General features: G+C 51.2%; 6 protein-coding genes and 1 long non-coding RNA gene across 11 annotated transcripts in view; 4 read left to right on the forward strand and 3 right to left on the reverse strand.

Moving 5' to 3' along the window:
• The window catches only part of LOC126574637 (uncharacterized), a 23,091-nt gene extending 22,209 nt beyond the window's left edge, over positions 1-882 (forward strand). For all 5 annotated transcript variants that reach the window (XM_050234947.1, XM_050234946.1, XM_050234948.1 and 2 more), the window contains one exon: positions 1-882. This exon is cut by the window's left edge and continues 593 nt beyond it. The gene's annotated coding sequence lies outside the window, so the exon portion shown is untranslated.
• Positions 883-1,416: 534 nt separating this feature from the next.
• Positions 1,417-2,592, reverse strand: LOC126574655 (uncharacterized). Its single transcript, XM_050234978.1, has 3 exons — positions 2,213-2,592; positions 2,028-2,114; positions 1,417-1,948 (listed from the first exon to the last, which is right to left on the reverse strand). Exons 1-3 carry the CDS (start codon positions 2,488-2,490, stop codon positions 1,549-1,551), a joined length of 765 nt encoding a protein of 254 aa, XP_050090935.1. The 5' UTR covers positions 2,491-2,592; the 3' UTR covers positions 1,417-1,548.
• A 1,094-nt stretch (positions 2,593-3,686) lies between these two features.
• Positions 3,687-4,685, forward strand: LOC126574656 (uncharacterized). Its single transcript, XM_050234979.1, has 2 exons — positions 3,687-3,906; positions 3,998-4,685. The coding sequence occupies exons 1-2, from the start codon at positions 3,874-3,876 to the stop codon at positions 4,604-4,606; spliced, it is 642 nt and encodes a 213-aa protein (XP_050090936.1). The 5' UTR covers positions 3,687-3,873; the 3' UTR covers positions 4,607-4,685.
• Positions 4,677-5,280, reverse strand: LOC126574659 (U6 snRNA-associated Sm-like protein LSm5). Its single transcript, XM_050234984.1, has 3 exons — positions 5,149-5,280; positions 4,886-5,082; positions 4,677-4,795 (listed from the first exon to the last, which is right to left on the reverse strand). Exons 1-3 carry the CDS (start codon positions 5,192-5,194, stop codon positions 4,754-4,756), a joined length of 285 nt encoding a protein of 94 aa, XP_050090941.1. The 5' UTR covers positions 5,195-5,280; the 3' UTR covers positions 4,677-4,753.
• Positions 5,281-5,734: 454 nt separating this feature from the next.
• On the forward strand, positions 5,735-9,765 carry LOC126574643 (chromosome-associated kinesin KIF4). Its single transcript, XM_050234963.1, has 3 exons — positions 5,735-9,167; positions 9,248-9,585; positions 9,662-9,765. Exons 1-3 carry the CDS (start codon positions 5,847-5,849, stop codon positions 9,729-9,731), a joined length of 3,729 nt encoding a protein of 1,242 aa, XP_050090920.1. The 5' UTR covers positions 5,735-5,846; the 3' UTR covers positions 9,732-9,765.
• LOC126574661 (uncharacterized) lies at positions 9,738-10,707 on the reverse strand. The gene is made up of 2 exons (XR_007608228.1): positions 10,608-10,707; positions 9,738-10,548 (listed from the first exon to the last, which is right to left on the reverse strand). It is a non-coding gene; the product is annotated as an uncharacterized LOC126574661 (long non-coding RNA).
• The window catches only part of LOC126574646 (uncharacterized), a 7,266-nt gene continuing 2,809 nt past the window's right edge, over positions 10,544-15,000 (forward strand). Inside the window, exons 1-4 of the mRNA XM_050234968.1 lie at positions 10,544-11,528; positions 14,170-14,520; positions 14,585-14,899; positions 14,990-15,000. The exon at positions 14,990-15,000 is cut by the window's right edge and continues 640 nt beyond it. Of these exons, the coding sequence (XP_050090925.1) occupies positions 11,451-11,528; positions 14,170-14,520; positions 14,585-14,899; positions 14,990-15,000 (755 nt within the window). The 5' untranslated portion in view covers positions 10,544-11,450. The remainder of the gene's footprint in view (positions 11,529-14,169; positions 14,521-14,584; positions 14,900-14,989) is intronic.

A 15,000-nucleotide genomic window follows, 5' to 3' on the forward strand; every position in this document is an offset into this window, starting at 1 on the left:
ACAGAGAAAGAAAGAAAGAGGAAAGAGAGAGAGAGAGAGAGAGAGAGAGAGAGAGAAGAGACGTACCATCAACACAGCCACTGCTCCTTCTCCTCCTCCTGAGATACGTACGTTGTAATAAGAAGCAAGTAAAAGTTGTACAGAAACAATAGCCGCCGTCTATCTGGTTGTTTCTTATTATTTGGGGTGTGTTCGGGCCCGGGGTCATTTGGCAAAGAAAAATGTGGATTTGGCGTGGCCAGCTCACTGTTGTGTACCAGCTATTGTCGGTGTCAGTTTGTTTCTAAATGCGTTCTGTTCTCGTCAGCTGGATACTGTTGGAGATGATGGTAGTTACGATTGGCCTCGATGACATCCGGCGTACAAAACACGGTGTTTCTCATTCTGTTAGCCATCCATGTGTACGTCATAGCCCAGAAGCTGCTGCGCGATGACTGCATGGTATGACTAGTAGACGATTGAAACTGGCCCTAACGGATGATTTGCACTGAGTTACAGTTCTTGCCAGGCTGACCAGAGATTCCTTTGCTCTCCATTCCGAATCCTATTCACGTCCAAGCTTTAGTAGAGGTGTTTTAGACCGGTAGAGAATAGAGCTACTGCAGCAGTCGTAGCAAAGGTGAGATAAGGTATTAATGAGAAAGAGAAGTCCCAGACAGGGACAGTTTGTTGTAACGCGAAGTATGTGCTAGATGTAAAAAACTGAAAGAGAGTGCGATCGGAAGTTGGAAAAAGCTACCTGCTTCCTTTCGGCCCTTTAGCGATTGTGCTTCGTACAGGATCCCCCGGAACACATCGACAGAGCAGAGTGTCTGAGAGAAGGAAGCCAACGATTCTCACTAAAGTTTCAATAAAAACTGGCAAGTTTTGCCTTCAAATGAACTGTAAAAGATTTGCTTTCTTTCGAAGATAACGAACACGGTGATGGCCGTCAGTATCACATATTGTTCGTACGCTGCGTCCAGCTCAAAGGTGGAGGGATTCGTGAATTGATCTTGAAATACGATTAGCACAACCGATCAAGGTCCGATCGCAACGCCCGAGCTCCTCTCGCTTTCCTCTTTTTCGCAAGGTGTTGGTGACGCATCGTTATACACAGTTGTGCATTAGCACAACACACGGGATGCTAATGACTCGTTGGACGGTAGAGAATAGGAGGACGAAGATCGGAGCGCTTTGCAAGTCTATAGGTTATGCGTTAATATCATCTTTCATTTGGAAAATTACCTGAAAGTCGTACAACAACCGGAACGATTTGTGAATGAATCGCTATGACACCATCTAAGGTGAATCTCCTACAGAGGCTCTAGTGTAATGAGCAAATATTAACTTATTAACTCTCTGGCAAACAGATAGCTGCAGCTATCTGATGTGGAGATCATGGGGCATTCTCCTACACGTTAAATAACCATAATGTTGACGCAAAAATCACAAAAGTTTTTATTGTTTGTCAAGCTTCGCCACACACTCTTAAGCAAATCCTTATCCTAGAAAACATCTACACCCAATCCACGCAATGGAGACCGCAAATGGAGGATTGCGACACGCTTACTCCTCGGGGGGCTTCGACGTGGTGCTGCTACTGGCCGTCAGCCCGAGGACCGTTTCATCGACACTGGCCGGTACAAGGGGTTCACTGACCGAGCTGGCGAACGGCATGTTGACCAGATCAGGATGTGCCAACAAAACGGCGGCATCGCTAATGTTGTGCTTGTGTAGCTCCACGAACGAACTGTTGCTCTGCGAGATGTTGACGACGGTGCCGGCGATCGGTAGTGCGGACAACAGATGGGTCAGATTGGTCGGTACCGCACCGACATGGACCGGCGCAATGCCCGTAAACACCTGGCCCTGGATGCTGGTTTGAATTGGTACCGGAATGTCGCCGAAATCGATGTGCGTTCCATTCTCACCATGACTGAAGAACGATAGATCCACTTGCTGATGCCTGTTGATGGAGAGCGACGATGGAAATAGCGGTTACGACTAGCGGACACTTGCTTAATACATTCCCAGTGAATACTCACGTCTCTGGTTCGTCGCCATCGAGCGTTTCATTTTCCGGCACATCGGCAAGAATTCCAATTTCATAGACAACCGCCTTGATCACGTATCTGCAGCAGCAACCGGAGCAATCAGGAGAAGAAGCCAAACATTAGAAACAGGACTTTCAGTTCACGCAAAACACACCACAGCGATCGAGAACACTTACAGTTCCTTGGTACCATTGACGGACGTTTCGTTAATCGAGAGCACTTCTTCGCTGCTGATACCAACCGACGGTGCACCATACTCAGCCGGACTGTAGAGACTGTTCAACGAATGACCGTTATTCTCTTTCGATGAATCCTTGGGCGTCACACCCTCGTCGTCCTTTTCCGCCGAACCACCGATCGGTCCCGCCAAACACAGCCGGCTGGACACGACACAGCACAGTACAACACAGGCAAGCAGGGCAGCCGAGCCCGAAATCCTCCTCATTGGTGCCATTGCTGCAGTCGACGGGTTGTGAGGATGTCTTTGGTTGCGATAGAGATTCGGGTTAACGATCCACGGTAGACGATCGATCCTTCCCGGATGTGTGCTGGCAAGTGACACCGTGAGCCGGTGTGAACCGTTGGGTCTATTTATACGTGTATTTTAGCACGTTTATCATTTAGCACACGCCAGTAGACCTTAGCGGACACGTCACGTCGCTATTAAAGAGTGGAGTTTCATTATGATCCTCACCCTCCTGCTCGTTGTCGCCGTCGTCACCGTCGTCATCGCCATCATGGCGTCTCGCGAGTTCAGAGAATCAGAAATTGGATCAACAAGAGATACAGCGGGCTGGAGATGGGCGATAAAGCATCTCGAGACGATGTTGCAGCGAGCAATTATCATCTCATCTGAATTCGCACCAGGCAGCACACAGCCATCATCTGAAATCAGCCACAGAAATCGTCATGGAGCAGGATGACGATCGTCCGGGCTAGAATCTGACTCTCGTGTCATAGGAATTTTTCCGTTGATTCCGTATGGTGTATGCTGGTTGTTTTTAAATAGAATTAATTGAAGAAAACATTCTAGATCAAATTATGGGTCCGATAGTATGATAGGGCCTTGAATTCTAAGCAGCTCATCACGTTCGCCAACCGTCGGTCAGGATCAACGCTGGGGCGTTACACATCCATTAGCAACGGGTCGGTTGCTGGTGATTTGTGATAAGATCCAGATCAGGTTGGCTATAAGTGGAATCAAACGATGCGGAATGATTCATGCTACAGCCAGTTGATCCAATGAGGTGGCTGCAATTCGAGCCTTTTTTGCTGTCAGTGCCATGTGAGTCACATTACATTTTACAGAAGAAGTGTGGTCAATGGCGCACACTACTTGCTTGCTCTGTTCCAGCTCGATCGCTGGCTGTGGCGATCGGTGTGTGAAATTTGTAGAGCTGCACAAAAAAATCGGTGACGAACCGTAGACAGTGACGGTACAGCACCAACAACATCCCGACGTAGCAACGAATTAGTCCTTCACGACTTCGAAACGCGAAGTGAGGATGCTAATTTTTGCGGCAAACTTACTTCGCGCCCCGTTCAACTCGTGCTACTGCGCATCCCGGCTGGAGGCACAGGGCGAGGCCACCGCCAACGGGTATCGCATTCTATCGCTTGCACCGAAACTGATAAAAGAACCTGGCCTGGACTGGCTTGGGTGGCGGTGAAGAGCGGCTACGTCCGAGTAAACTATCCATTAACGTCCTTCGAACCGCATAAAACGGTTCGATCGTTTTTGTCATCAGAACCTGGCAGTGCAGTTCCACCCGCCACAGGAGTTAGTTGGTCTCATCGAGAAGATTTAAACATTTTGCAGTTCGAACAATTCAAAGCGATGTCGTCCTTGGGTGCAGAATCACTGCTTCTCGTAAGACGAATTGGATTTCTCTGCTCCTACCAACCAGAGGATCGGTTTAATTGTTTCTCCATATTCTTGACCTCTTCGACCGTGTGTACAGGTCGTCTTGTATGTGTCGGGCTCCATTGTGACTGGCCATCCTGTCGACCATCAAAGCGCCACAGGACTCGATGCCGCCCTGAGCAACATAGCGAACAGCGTGGTGGTGGTGCATGATGAAACCCAGCAACCGGCAAACGAATCGGACTCATCGGAACTGCATCTCCAGTCGGCCAACGCAATTCCTCCGTTGCAGCATATTGCGGTGATGAAGGAAGTGCCCCACATTCACGCGGGTGAAGAAACAACGTTATTTTCGAACGATACCGATTCGAAGAGCGTGATAGAGCTGACCGTATTGCCCGTGGGCAGCAATTCGTCCAGCATCGACGATGCGGAGACAATGAAGGACGAGAAAGATGAGGAGCATACCACCGAGCTCACCACTGCGACGACGGAGGAGGAGGAATCCGTTGAGATTACCACCGAGCTGGATACGGAAGCCCTCACCACGGTCGAGCCGGTAACGCGAGGTGCCGAGAATGTGACCTCCGTGACGGTTATCACAGTGCTTCACAGTGAACAGGGTGGCCAGCAGACGGAGGAGGAAATCAAGGAAACGATCAAGGAAGTGGAAGCGATGCCCGTCATACTGACCGTAGGGGTGTAAAGGTGGCAAAACGTGATCCCGCTAATCACGTCGGATCGTAAACAATAAAGAGCAAAACACACAACAGCGATTCACACTCTCACGGTTTTGTCACTTTAATTAAGTTAATTCACACCTGACCCATCTGACCGCCCTAATATCGTCACTCTACGATGCTTCCGGTAGATCGCCGCTGGAACCGGGCACGAGCTGCAAGAGAGAACCGGTTACAAACGGATTAGAACGATACTTTCTCGCTCCCAGCATCCGAGCACCCCAGCCAACGAGCCAGCGAGTTACCATCGTGATGTTGTTGCCGTTGAGCAGAATCTGGTCCAGCTTCGTTATTCTTCTGCCTTCCGGGGTGTTCTCGTACTCCGTCACGTCCTCCAGCAGCATGTTGACGAAGTCATCGAATCCTAGCAGCGTGCCAACGATTTCCTTATCGTTCTTCATGATAATGTGTATCCGGGAGCCGATACACTTGTCGACCAGTTCTGCGGGCGGACGAGGCAGAGAGGAGTTAGAAGTGGTGGGCTATCAGGATAATTAGATTTGCTTACCAAGTGGAAGAAGTGTCGATTGGTTTGCTACACTCGTTTGGGCCATTTTAACGATTCGAAAGGATTTTTAGTGAAAAGGACTTCCGTGGACTCTGGTGCAAAAGGCGCGAGGAAAGCCGGTAACGTTTTGTTTACGACGCGAACACACTCACACAGACGCGCGAAGGATGCGCTGTCAGAGCTGTCAAACGAAGCGTTTCCTGGAGCACGCTCCACACCATCCTGTTTTTGTGCTACCCTTTTTTCGCTAAAACTACGTGGGACCGCGTTAAATTTAACTATAAATACACTTTAAATGATTTATTAAACGAACCAAGCATTAAACGAAAGCTGAAAACAACACTTTACAGCACTTTACATTACCGTTCCCACTCCCGTCTTAGCGTGTGTCCTCAAGGGCAAGCGTTTTGCAGTGTCGGTTAACTTCAAACTTCAAACTGCCTTTTTCTGGACGCCATCTACCTTCGCGGAAGAAAAACTTTCCAAGTTTGCCCGCGTCGGTCGGGAATTTTTCGTTCGCGTTTAAGTTTATGTTATTTTACTGTTTATAACAATTCCCTTCCGGCTTGTGTTTGCAAATCGTTTGTTCAACGTTTCGCCGAGTGTAAAGTAGGCCACCTTGGATTTCGTTTAACTTGTTTCTTCTTCCAACCAACACTCGGCACGCGATCCGGCACGGCCACGGCGAAGGTGGCAGGATGTCGAACAACCCGGAGAGTGTGAAGGTGGCGGTACGGATCCGGCCGATGGCACCGTCGGAAGCGGAACGAGGATGCCAGAGTGTGGTCGAGATATCGCCACCGAACGAACCGCAAGTGGTCATCTGCGGAGGGCGCACCAAATCGGATATCTTCACGTACAACTATGCGTTCGCGCCGGACGCGTCGCAGTCCCTACTGTACGAACGATCGGTGGCCCCGATCCTCGGGAAGCTGTTCGAGGGTTACAACGTCACGATCCTTGCCTACGGTCAAACCGGATCCGGCAAAACCTACACCATGGGAACGGACTTCAGTGGCGATATGGTGGAGAGTGCGGGCGTCATTCCGCGTGCCATCGTCGACATCTTTCGGAAGGTGGAAGAAACGAACGGTAGCATCAACACGAGCTGTTCCTTCGTCGAACTGTACCAGGAGAACGTTTACGATCTGCTGTCCGAGAAAGGCACCGCGACCGAACGGCAAACGGTCGACATTCGTGAGATGGCCAGTGGCATCGTTGTCCTGCAGGGTCTAACCGAGATCCCCGTTCGGAGCGTACCGGAAACGTTCGATTGTCTGGTGCGAGGCTCGTCTGGTCGGATGGTGCGAGCGACGGCGATGAATGCCGTCTCAAGCCGTAGCCACTCGATCTTCACCATCACGCTACAGCAACCGTCTCCGGAGGATCCAAAGTCACTGCTTACCTCCAAGTTCCATCTCGTCGATCTGGCCGGTTCGGAGCGATCGAAAAAAACGAAAACAACGGGCGATGGTTTTCGGGAAGGAGTGAAGATCAACCAGGGACTGTTGGCACTGGGCAATGTCATCTCTGCGCTCGGGACGGCCGTTACGACGGGCTCGAACAATCACGTCCCCTACCGGGACTCTAAACTGACCCGTCTGCTACAGGACTCGCTCGGAGGCAACTCGTACACGCTGATGATCGCTTGCGTTTCACCGGCCGACTACAATCTGAACGAAACGATCAGTACCCTGCGGTACGCGGATCGAGTAAGGAAGATCAAAAACAAACCGATCGTTAATCAAGATCCACACCAGGCGAAGATTAAGCAGCTGGAAGCGATCATTCAAGATTTGCGTGTGGAGATACTGACGCTCAAAGGAGGCGATAGCTCAATGGCTACTTCGTCCGAGTTTCGGGTACCGAAGGTACCACCGACTGCTGCCCGACCATCCGGGATTGCTGGACCACCTCCGAAGCGTCCAACACTCGCGGCATCCGCGAACAACCAGAACCAGAGTTCCTCCTCTTCCATGCCGACCGATGGTGCATCGGTGGTGGCCCCGAACGGTGCTCGCAAGTCGGCGTTACAAGAATTGCTCGATAAGAACCAGCTGCTGCAGGCACAGCTACAAGCGATGGCACAGGACCTGGCCACCAACGAAATGCGTGCGTTGGCCGCCGAGAAAACGCTTGAAATGCTGGATGAGAAGGTCGATGATGAGACGGACATCCGGGAGCACCTGGGAAGCATCCTGAGCACGTATCACGAGGAAATGGTTGCACTTGGTATGGCGGAACCACCGGGTACTGCTGGTGCGGTCAGTGATTCTACCAGCCAGCGGCCATCGATTGCCTCGTCCGTCCTCAGCTCAACGTCCTCGGGAGAGCCCATCGATTTGCCGCTCACCGAGGATGGCCAGAAACGGTCGGACAATCATACACAGCAACAGATCCGACTGCACAAGGAGCTGCGCCAGCTGAACATGGAGCTGAAACTGAAAGAGGAACTGCATCGGCGCTGCATGGGGAACAGTGCGGCGGTTCAGAGTAATGGGCCCGCTCAGCAGCAGATGGCCGAGGTACTGGCCGAATATCAGCAAACCATTGCCACCCTGGAGCAACAACTGGCCGAACTTAACGGGCAGCTCGAGAACACGAAGGCAATCGACAAAAAATCGAAACTCTCGGAAGAGCGTCGCAAGAAGGTGCAACAGCTCGAGGCGCAGTTGAGTGAGCTGCGTACGAAGAGCATCCGGCAGACGAAGCTTCTCAAGCTGAAGGAAAAGGATGCCCAGCGTATCGAAACCCTCAGCACGGAGATACAATCGATGAAGGCAACGCGCGTGAAGCTGCTGAAGTCGATGCGCGCCGAAAGTGAAAACTTCCGCAAATGGCGACTGACGCACGAGAAGGAGATCTGCCAGCTGAAGGCGAAGGATCGTAAGCGGCAGAATGAGCTGCAAACGATGGAATCGATGTACACCAAGCAGAAGAAGATCATGCAGCGCAAGATGGAGGAAACGATCGCGGTGAACAAGCGGCTGAAGGCGGCGCTCGATCGTCGCCAGCAGCGTAACGATGGAAAAGGTGGCAGTGGGCCTACCGGTGATAAGTCGATGCTACGTGGAACTGAAGCGATCCGCTGGATCGAGCAGGAGCTTGAGCTGTTGTACAGCATGGTCGAAGCATCCGTAACGCTGGATGTGCTGATGGAGCAGCGGACGCAGCAAGCGGCCAAGCTGGCTGGTTTGAAGGCCTCGAAAAGTAAAGATCCGTCCACGATCGAGGAGATCCGCCAGTGCGAGAACGAGATGGCACTACGGAACGCCCAGATTAGTGATTTGCAGCAGCGCGGTCACGATATCGATGGGCAGCTCGCGTTGTTCAGCAAGACACTGGATACGTTGCCGGAGAAACGGGAAGCCTATCGGCGCCTACTGGCAGCGAGCGTTGCCGATCGTAAGCAGCTCAGCGGGCTACGCTTCCAGCTGGTCGAGTGTCAGGCGGCGAACGAGTGTCTCGAGGAATCGCTAGCACAGCTACGCACCGACCAACAGCAAACCGAGCAACAGTATGTGGTGCAGGTGGCCGAACTGGAAAAGGCTTACGAGGACAAGCTGGCCCTGCTGTTGCTCCATCAGCAACAACGCACTCCAGTTAGGAAGCAACCAGCCGGTGTGCCGTTTGAAGAAGGAACAGAGCAGGCGATGCAACAACAACCACAGACTGAAAGCGGCACTGAGCAGCATACCGACAACAACGATGTGCTGGTCGAAGCAATCGAACGTATCGAGATGCTGCGCAACGAACTGGAGCTCTGCAAGGAGGGCAATCGTCGGCTGCAGCAGCAACTGATCGCTACCAAGGAGAAGCTGGCGGCTAGCAACGTGCCCCGGGTGTCTGGCAATCGGAAACCGAAACCACGAATTCTTAGCTATGTGACCAAGCAGGAAGAAGAGGAAGAAGAGGAGGAGGAAGAGGAGGAAGACGAGTATGACGACGATGAGTTGGATGAGTTGGAGCGCGAACGTGATCCGGACTTCCGCGGAACACCCATCAGTAAACGGCGAAAGGTAAGCGGCCTGACCATGCTTTGTGTCACTGTTCTAGGTCGTTTAAGTAGATCTTCTCTTATCTATCTCTTCTGTTCCAGATGAGTACCGTATCGTTATCGAGCCAGTTGCAACGTTCCAACGAGAGCGTTACGAATGAAACGACCAATAGTAGCGGCACGGGACCACACTGCACCTGCACGGGTAATTGCTCAACAATGCGCTGCGGCTGCCGAAAGTCTGGCCTTTCCTGTCAGTCCAGTTCTTGTAAGTGCCCGGTAACCTGTGCCAACAAGGCGCTTGATTCGATCTCGGAAGACACACCGTCAGATAAGGAGGATGAAAAGGAGGAGGAAAAGGAGAACACTTTTAGCGCCTCTGATGATGACGACGGTAGGAAGCTACTGGAGAAGCTCTGCACTCCTCAGCAGAACAAAAGGTACGGTACAGGCCGGGGGGAGCACAGGCAATAATCGGGTTCCATTTCATCATCCATCATTCCCCTCGCTTTACAGGACCGCAGAAATGGACATTCTTACGTACGTGTCGACGCACAGAAAGCTGAAACCCCTGCTCATGGACTAATTCCTCTTACTGTCGAGATCAATGCATATTGCATATTTATTGTTAATATTTACCTAAGTTTCATTGTTAATGACACTGCTCATGATCCGTCTTTTCGTTCTCATGTATAACTTTAATAAAGCACTGATTTAGCTATTTTGAATACTATTCTGCGCAAGTACACGGATATTCTAATAGAGATTGAGAAACGAAGAAGATCGTTCGAAGATCGAGGCGTATCAGCTGTCCCTGGCATTGCGTGTGATTCGCTTTCCACTGCCCTTTAATGCAATTTACTCACTAATAATGTGGTGGTAGTATAGTTGATATTGAGCAGAATACCGTTTTAACCGAACACCCTTTTAAAAGCGATTCGATCACTTGGATGCCCCAACGTGCGCACCACCTTCGGGACGCATAACGAAGCAAAACGAATGGAACCGAAAGAAAGGAACGACGAAAGCACCTCGATAGTATCTGTGCCTTGGAAGGATGCAAATCAGTCCGGCACATGCGTCGTACGCACGTGCGACACCTATCGCGAGTTCGCTAGCCTGGCGGCCGGCGTCGTATCGTCGGCCAGATGGGAAGCAGCGCTCACGGCGCGGTGTTGCTGTGTGCATTGTTCGCGTCCATCGGCCACCGGGAGTTCGTGGGTCGTTGGTCGTGGTGGCTGCTGCAGCTCTGAAGGGGACCACGGATTGACCGCTGCTCTCGACCACCAATCCTCCCCAACACTGCCATCCTGCGCTGGACAAGGAATAGGACCGAACGTGGACGAAAGCAGCAGCCCCTTCTCTCTGCAGTTCTGTTGTGTGCTGAAGGTATAGAGTAGGCTCTAGTGCGGCGAAAGGGGATAAGTGAAAAACATGGCGACCGAAAAACGTTCGTACTCACCGTTTTAGTCGTCACTGTCGTCGTCGGACACGGAACCGTAGTGTGCTGTGCGCGTGTCGCGGTGAATTGTCGTCAATATAGCAGCACGCACGACGGACACCGTAGTCCGTCGTCAGCTGTGTGTGCTTCTGTGTCCAGCGTGCAACAAAGTATAAGTGCAGCACCGCGCGGTCCCCACCAACGTGTTCTCCATCGTCATTAGTCGCCAGCAGTGTCCAGGAGAAACACCAAGTACGGTGCGATGCGCCAGTGCCAGTGCCAGTGTTAATAGCTAGCTTTCGCTAGCGCTGGTGAAATCACTCAAGAAAGATGAAAACCTTATCGCGCTGCTCTGGCCATCATCAGGGGTTTGTCTCTGTGTGTTCCTAGTGTGTAAGTGCGTGGTTCAGTTGGTTGACCGGTGCAAGAAGGAGTGAAAAATCGATAAGCGAAAGTGCAACGCGTGGAAAAATGATTCCAATTTCCAACTTCACTACCGCCAAGCTGGTGGTAATTCCCTTTATCCTCTAGTGTGCGTATATCTGCTGCAGCATCCTTTGCCGCAGAACTCACTCCCTCGTAAACAAGTGCCAAAACCCGAAAATTAGACAGATTAGTAGACAGCGAGAAGAAGAGAGCAAGAGAGAGATCGAGCGAGAGATGAGTTCCTTGTTCGCCACATTTGGCTGCGAAAAGGCGACGACATACATCCTAGCATGCGATAGATGCAATCGATACTAGCGATAGCAACGACGCTGGAGAAGCCAGAATTCATCTGCAGCCGGTCGCCAACAGCACAGCAGCAGCCACTAGCACCTGCGACCCCTTCCAAGTCGCAACGACGACGACGACCACGACGACAAGATGAATCCCGACCGGAACAGCCGGAAGTATCGCTCCGGAAACAATCTGTACAGCGATGATGAGCTGGAATTATCATCGGTAAGTTGATGATGGTGTGTGCTACCAAACGCGCTTGCTTTTATGTAATCGATATAATGAACGGCCGCAAGCCGTTGTCGTCGTTCTAAACTCAATTGGAATGGCGCTAACAGCAACAAGCCCCCCGAACCCCCGGGGCAAACGATACGCTCCGAAGGTGCGCTATCATGCTTTCTTTGTTCCACGAAAGATGCCCCGCGAAGGTTCGCGTTTGTTGCGGGTGCGTGAGTTTCAATTGTGATTTTTGCTTCGCTGATGTCATCGAGGTGGGGAGACCACGCTACCCGCCCCCACCATACTCTGCTGCAGCGCGAATTAATATGCAGGTTGGTGCCGCGACCACAGACACGTCTCGTTGCGCGAGGTGCGAGGTAACTCGAGGCGGTGAACAATTAAAATTCCTAATCTGATTGTCTCCCGCTGGCGGGGAATGTTGGATTAAAGTCGTGTCAGTAACATTTTTTTACGATGACAATAAGTATCTAGAAATTACCTGGTCAAGGTGCACGTTCTTTGAGAAAAGTAGAGTCTAGAATGCATTTTTGTACTGCTACTTTTTGTCATAAACTACATCTCTAACAGGAAGAAAAACGTCTACTTAATCAGAAGTCTAGCAAAGGAGAGTACCAAAATGGAAGGTGTTTGATGCACCACGGGTTGTTCTGCATTCCTGGGAAATGGTATACTCACAGACAAGTTACTGGAAAGACTAGATTGTCTACAAAAAGGTAGATTCATGAAGACTTTCAAGAACATTATTCAGATGATTCGTTTTCTGGAAGGACAGTCAAACGATTGCGTGCTGATTTTGAAATCCGAATCCACGAAACTCTTGTATTCTGTTGAATGAATAACTATGTTAAATGTTATTCATTGCAAAAAACTTTAATGTGTAAAGGAAATTTTATAAAATTGATAGCGAGTTCGTTGAATAAGGATCATTTATAGATGGGATACATTGCCATCATAGCAAACATGGTGTATGGTTACTCCATGATTCACACATTCACCTGCCTTCCACCTGCCCGCTTGCCAATCCGAACGTCTCAATCCGTGACAACTCAGGATTATTAAAAAAGCCCTCCTTATATGCGTTGCCCTGCCAGCATAGTCTTGAAGTGTCCTCGGTACAGGAGTATCTGTACATCATCTGTCTCGAAGAAAAGCCAATCCACCCCATTCACATACCTTCGAGCGGTGGTTTAATAACAGTAAAGTAAGTCTCACCTCGCGGCGTATGCCCTTCGTACGCGGTAGATCTTCACTTCTTCCTTCTATGCTTTCCAATATCTTTTATCACGAAATTGAAAGCAGACTGGCGGCTGCTCCATAGCAACCATCTCGCCGCCAACCAGGCCACTACCAGCAGCCTGTCTGTCTCTCTGCCTACTGGGATTAATGGTTGCCAGTGTTCGGCTGTGGATTAAGGACAGTCAAACCGTTCGGGGCCTCTTCTGATGAGGCTCTTCCAAGAATTAGCCAGAGTGGGCTCCCCCGCAGTAGGATTGGGGACCACCGCCACATCCGTCAATGGGGGCGCCATCGTGAAACTGCCAACGGCGAATCGCAAAATTGCGGTGAAAGCCCTCCTTTTCGGTTTGTTTATTTTTGCACGAGAGCTTCCAAGGATCAGAGCGCTTGTCCATGCCTCCCTCCCGCATATCCACCCGACCCGACGAGCACTCATAAAGACACTGCACCGGCGGCAGCAGCAGCAGTAGGACGACGAGTTACGCTTCACTCCGGTGGGTAATCCTACCCCATTTGGCCTCGCCGCTTGCATCGTTTGACCTCATCCTTCTCCGAAACAGAAGGAAAAAGGAGAGAGGTGGAGAGAAAGAGGACGAGCAAGAAGAGAGAAAAGTAATCCAAAAGAAACACGCTGGAGGGGCCCCTTCTGATGGCAACACCGAGTTCACGTGACAGCCTGCTGACGATTGGCTCCCTTTCCTGCTCACGTGGCAGGACGATGGTGGCCACGGATTGAAGGAGCATAGCGTAGTGACGACGAGGTGGCCCTGGTGTAGCGCTCCATGCGCTCCATGAGCCACAAGCCGGAACACAAAAGCGTAGAAAAAGAAATCGATCCATTACGAAATAGCTTTCGAGCGAGGAAGCGACGGTGGAAATGTGATGGATGTTCTGCTGCTTCCAGACCAGGCGCGCCTGGCGGATGGGCCAGAAATTAAGAGTCTTGACAATCGATAGAGAAGGCGGAGGAAGAGAACCGGTGCGGAATGGCCGCCAGCAGACGAAAGATCCCTTAGCACAGGAGCTGCTTCGGCTGCTTCTGCCTTCCGCAAGACACTTCACATCAAGTGCCCTCGTGTGCAGGCTTGTACGAGATGGGGAAAGCAATCTAGATAGTCTGGGAGGGCATCGTAGCAGCCCTGGATGGGGGCCATTTTGTTCGGAAAACAATTGCAGCGTAAACCACGAACCGCTAACACGTAACCACGGGTTGCATATAGGATTGCACTTTCGGCCAGACAATGGAGAGCGCCGGAGCAACCTGTAGGAATGTGGCCATTCTTTCGTTGCCGTACCATCGCATTAGTTGATTAAAAGCCAAGCAACGGTTTTTTTTCTAGCCGTTGTTCATTTGACTGATTCTTCTTTTCTCTATTCCTTTCCGTTACAGTCCCAGGTGCTGGAGAAGGTGAAGCCAGATCGTGTTACTTCCACAAAGCCGGATGAGGATCGACGCCGTCGTACGATCATCGTGGAGAAGAAGAATGGCTCGTACGGGTTCACGCTACAGAGCTACGGTATCCACTACCGGAAGGAGCAGGAGGTGGAAGTGATCACATACGTCGACTACGTGGAGTACGATGGGCCGGCGTACCGGGCTGGGATGCGCGAGGGAGATGTCATCCTGTCAATCAATGGCTACGATATGGAGAAAACCGAACACAAGGATCTGGTTAACTTCATCAAAAACTGTGATAATCGGATGCGGATGGTGGTCCTGTTTGAGGATTGCTGTCGTAAGGTACGTGGCTTGCCTAAGAGCATCCCAGTGAACACACTGACTGACTGTGCCGTTGCTTTTTCAGGTCGAGCTACATCTGAAGTACATTCAGCTGCAGGATCTGCTCAAGTGCAAGATGGCCGACTTGGAGCGTGTTTGTCTGCGGGAGCGCGAGCTGCTCGAGGGCAAATGGAAAACGCACAGCCTACCGGCTCGGAAGAAGGCCACGGTAAGTGCGGCCGACGGGGATGTCGACCCAGGCTCGACGACTGATGTCGAGAGTGGACCGTCCGGACCATCCTTCTGCCGACCGGCAGCATCGACCGAGGACGTCAAGAAGCTGCTACGCCAAAAGACGTACATCGTGCCACCGCCGGCACAGTTCATGTTGGCCTATCATGTAAGCATTCGAGGAGTATCTCATTTCCCTACAGGACAACCATAACAGCGGCAGTGGTAATGCTAATGACTTTTTCTCTATTGACCGTAGTGCCTGGATAG

The sequence above is a fragment of the Anopheles aquasalis genome, chromosome 3, assembly GCF_943734665.1.
Source record: "Anopheles aquasalis chromosome 3, idAnoAquaMG_Q_19, whole genome shotgun sequence".
NCBI lineage: Eukaryota > Metazoa > Arthropoda > Insecta > Diptera > Culicidae > Anopheles > Anopheles aquasalis.

Coding starts and splice junctions, on each gene's coding strand:
- LOC126574659 (XM_050234984.1), bottom strand. CDS start 5,194: ATGGCCCAAACGAGTGTAGCAAACCAATCGACACTTCTTCCACTTG. Junction 5,083..5,148: donor ATCGACACTTCTTCCACTTG/GTAAGCAAATCT, acceptor GTCCGCCCGCAG/AACTGGTCGACAAGTGTATC. Junction 4,796..4,885: donor ACGGCAACAACATCACGATG/GTAACTCGCTGG, acceptor TCTCTCTTGCAG/CTCGTGCCCGGTTCCAGCGG.
- LOC126574656 (XM_050234979.1), top strand. CDS start 3,874: ATGTCGTCCTTGGGTGCAGAATCACTGCTTCTC. Junction 3,907..3,997: donor GTGCAGAATCACTGCTTCTC/GTAAGACGAATT, acceptor CCGTGTGTACAG/GTCGTCTTGTATGTGTCGGG.
- LOC126574655 (XM_050234978.1), bottom strand. CDS start 2,490: ATGGCACCAATGAGGAGGATTTCGGGCTCGGCTGCCCTGCTTGCCTGT. Junction 2,115..2,212: donor GTCAATGGTACCAAGGAACT/GTAAGTGTTCTC, acceptor TTGCTGCTGCAG/ATACGTGATCAAGGCGGTTG. Junction 1,949..2,027: donor GATGGCGACGAACCAGAGAC/GTGAGTATTCAC, acceptor CTCCATCAACAG/GCATCAGCAAGTGGATCTAT.
- LOC126574643 (XM_050234963.1), top strand. CDS start 5,847: ATGTCGAACAACCCGGAGAGTGTGAAGGTGGCGGTACGGATCCGGCCG. Junction 9,168..9,247: donor CCATCAGTAAACGGCGAAAG/GTAAGCGGCCTG, acceptor CTTCTGTTCCAG/ATGAGTACCGTATCGTTATC. Junction 9,586..9,661: donor ACTCCTCAGCAGAACAAAAG/GTACGGTACAGG, acceptor CTCGCTTTACAG/GACCGCAGAAATGGACATTC.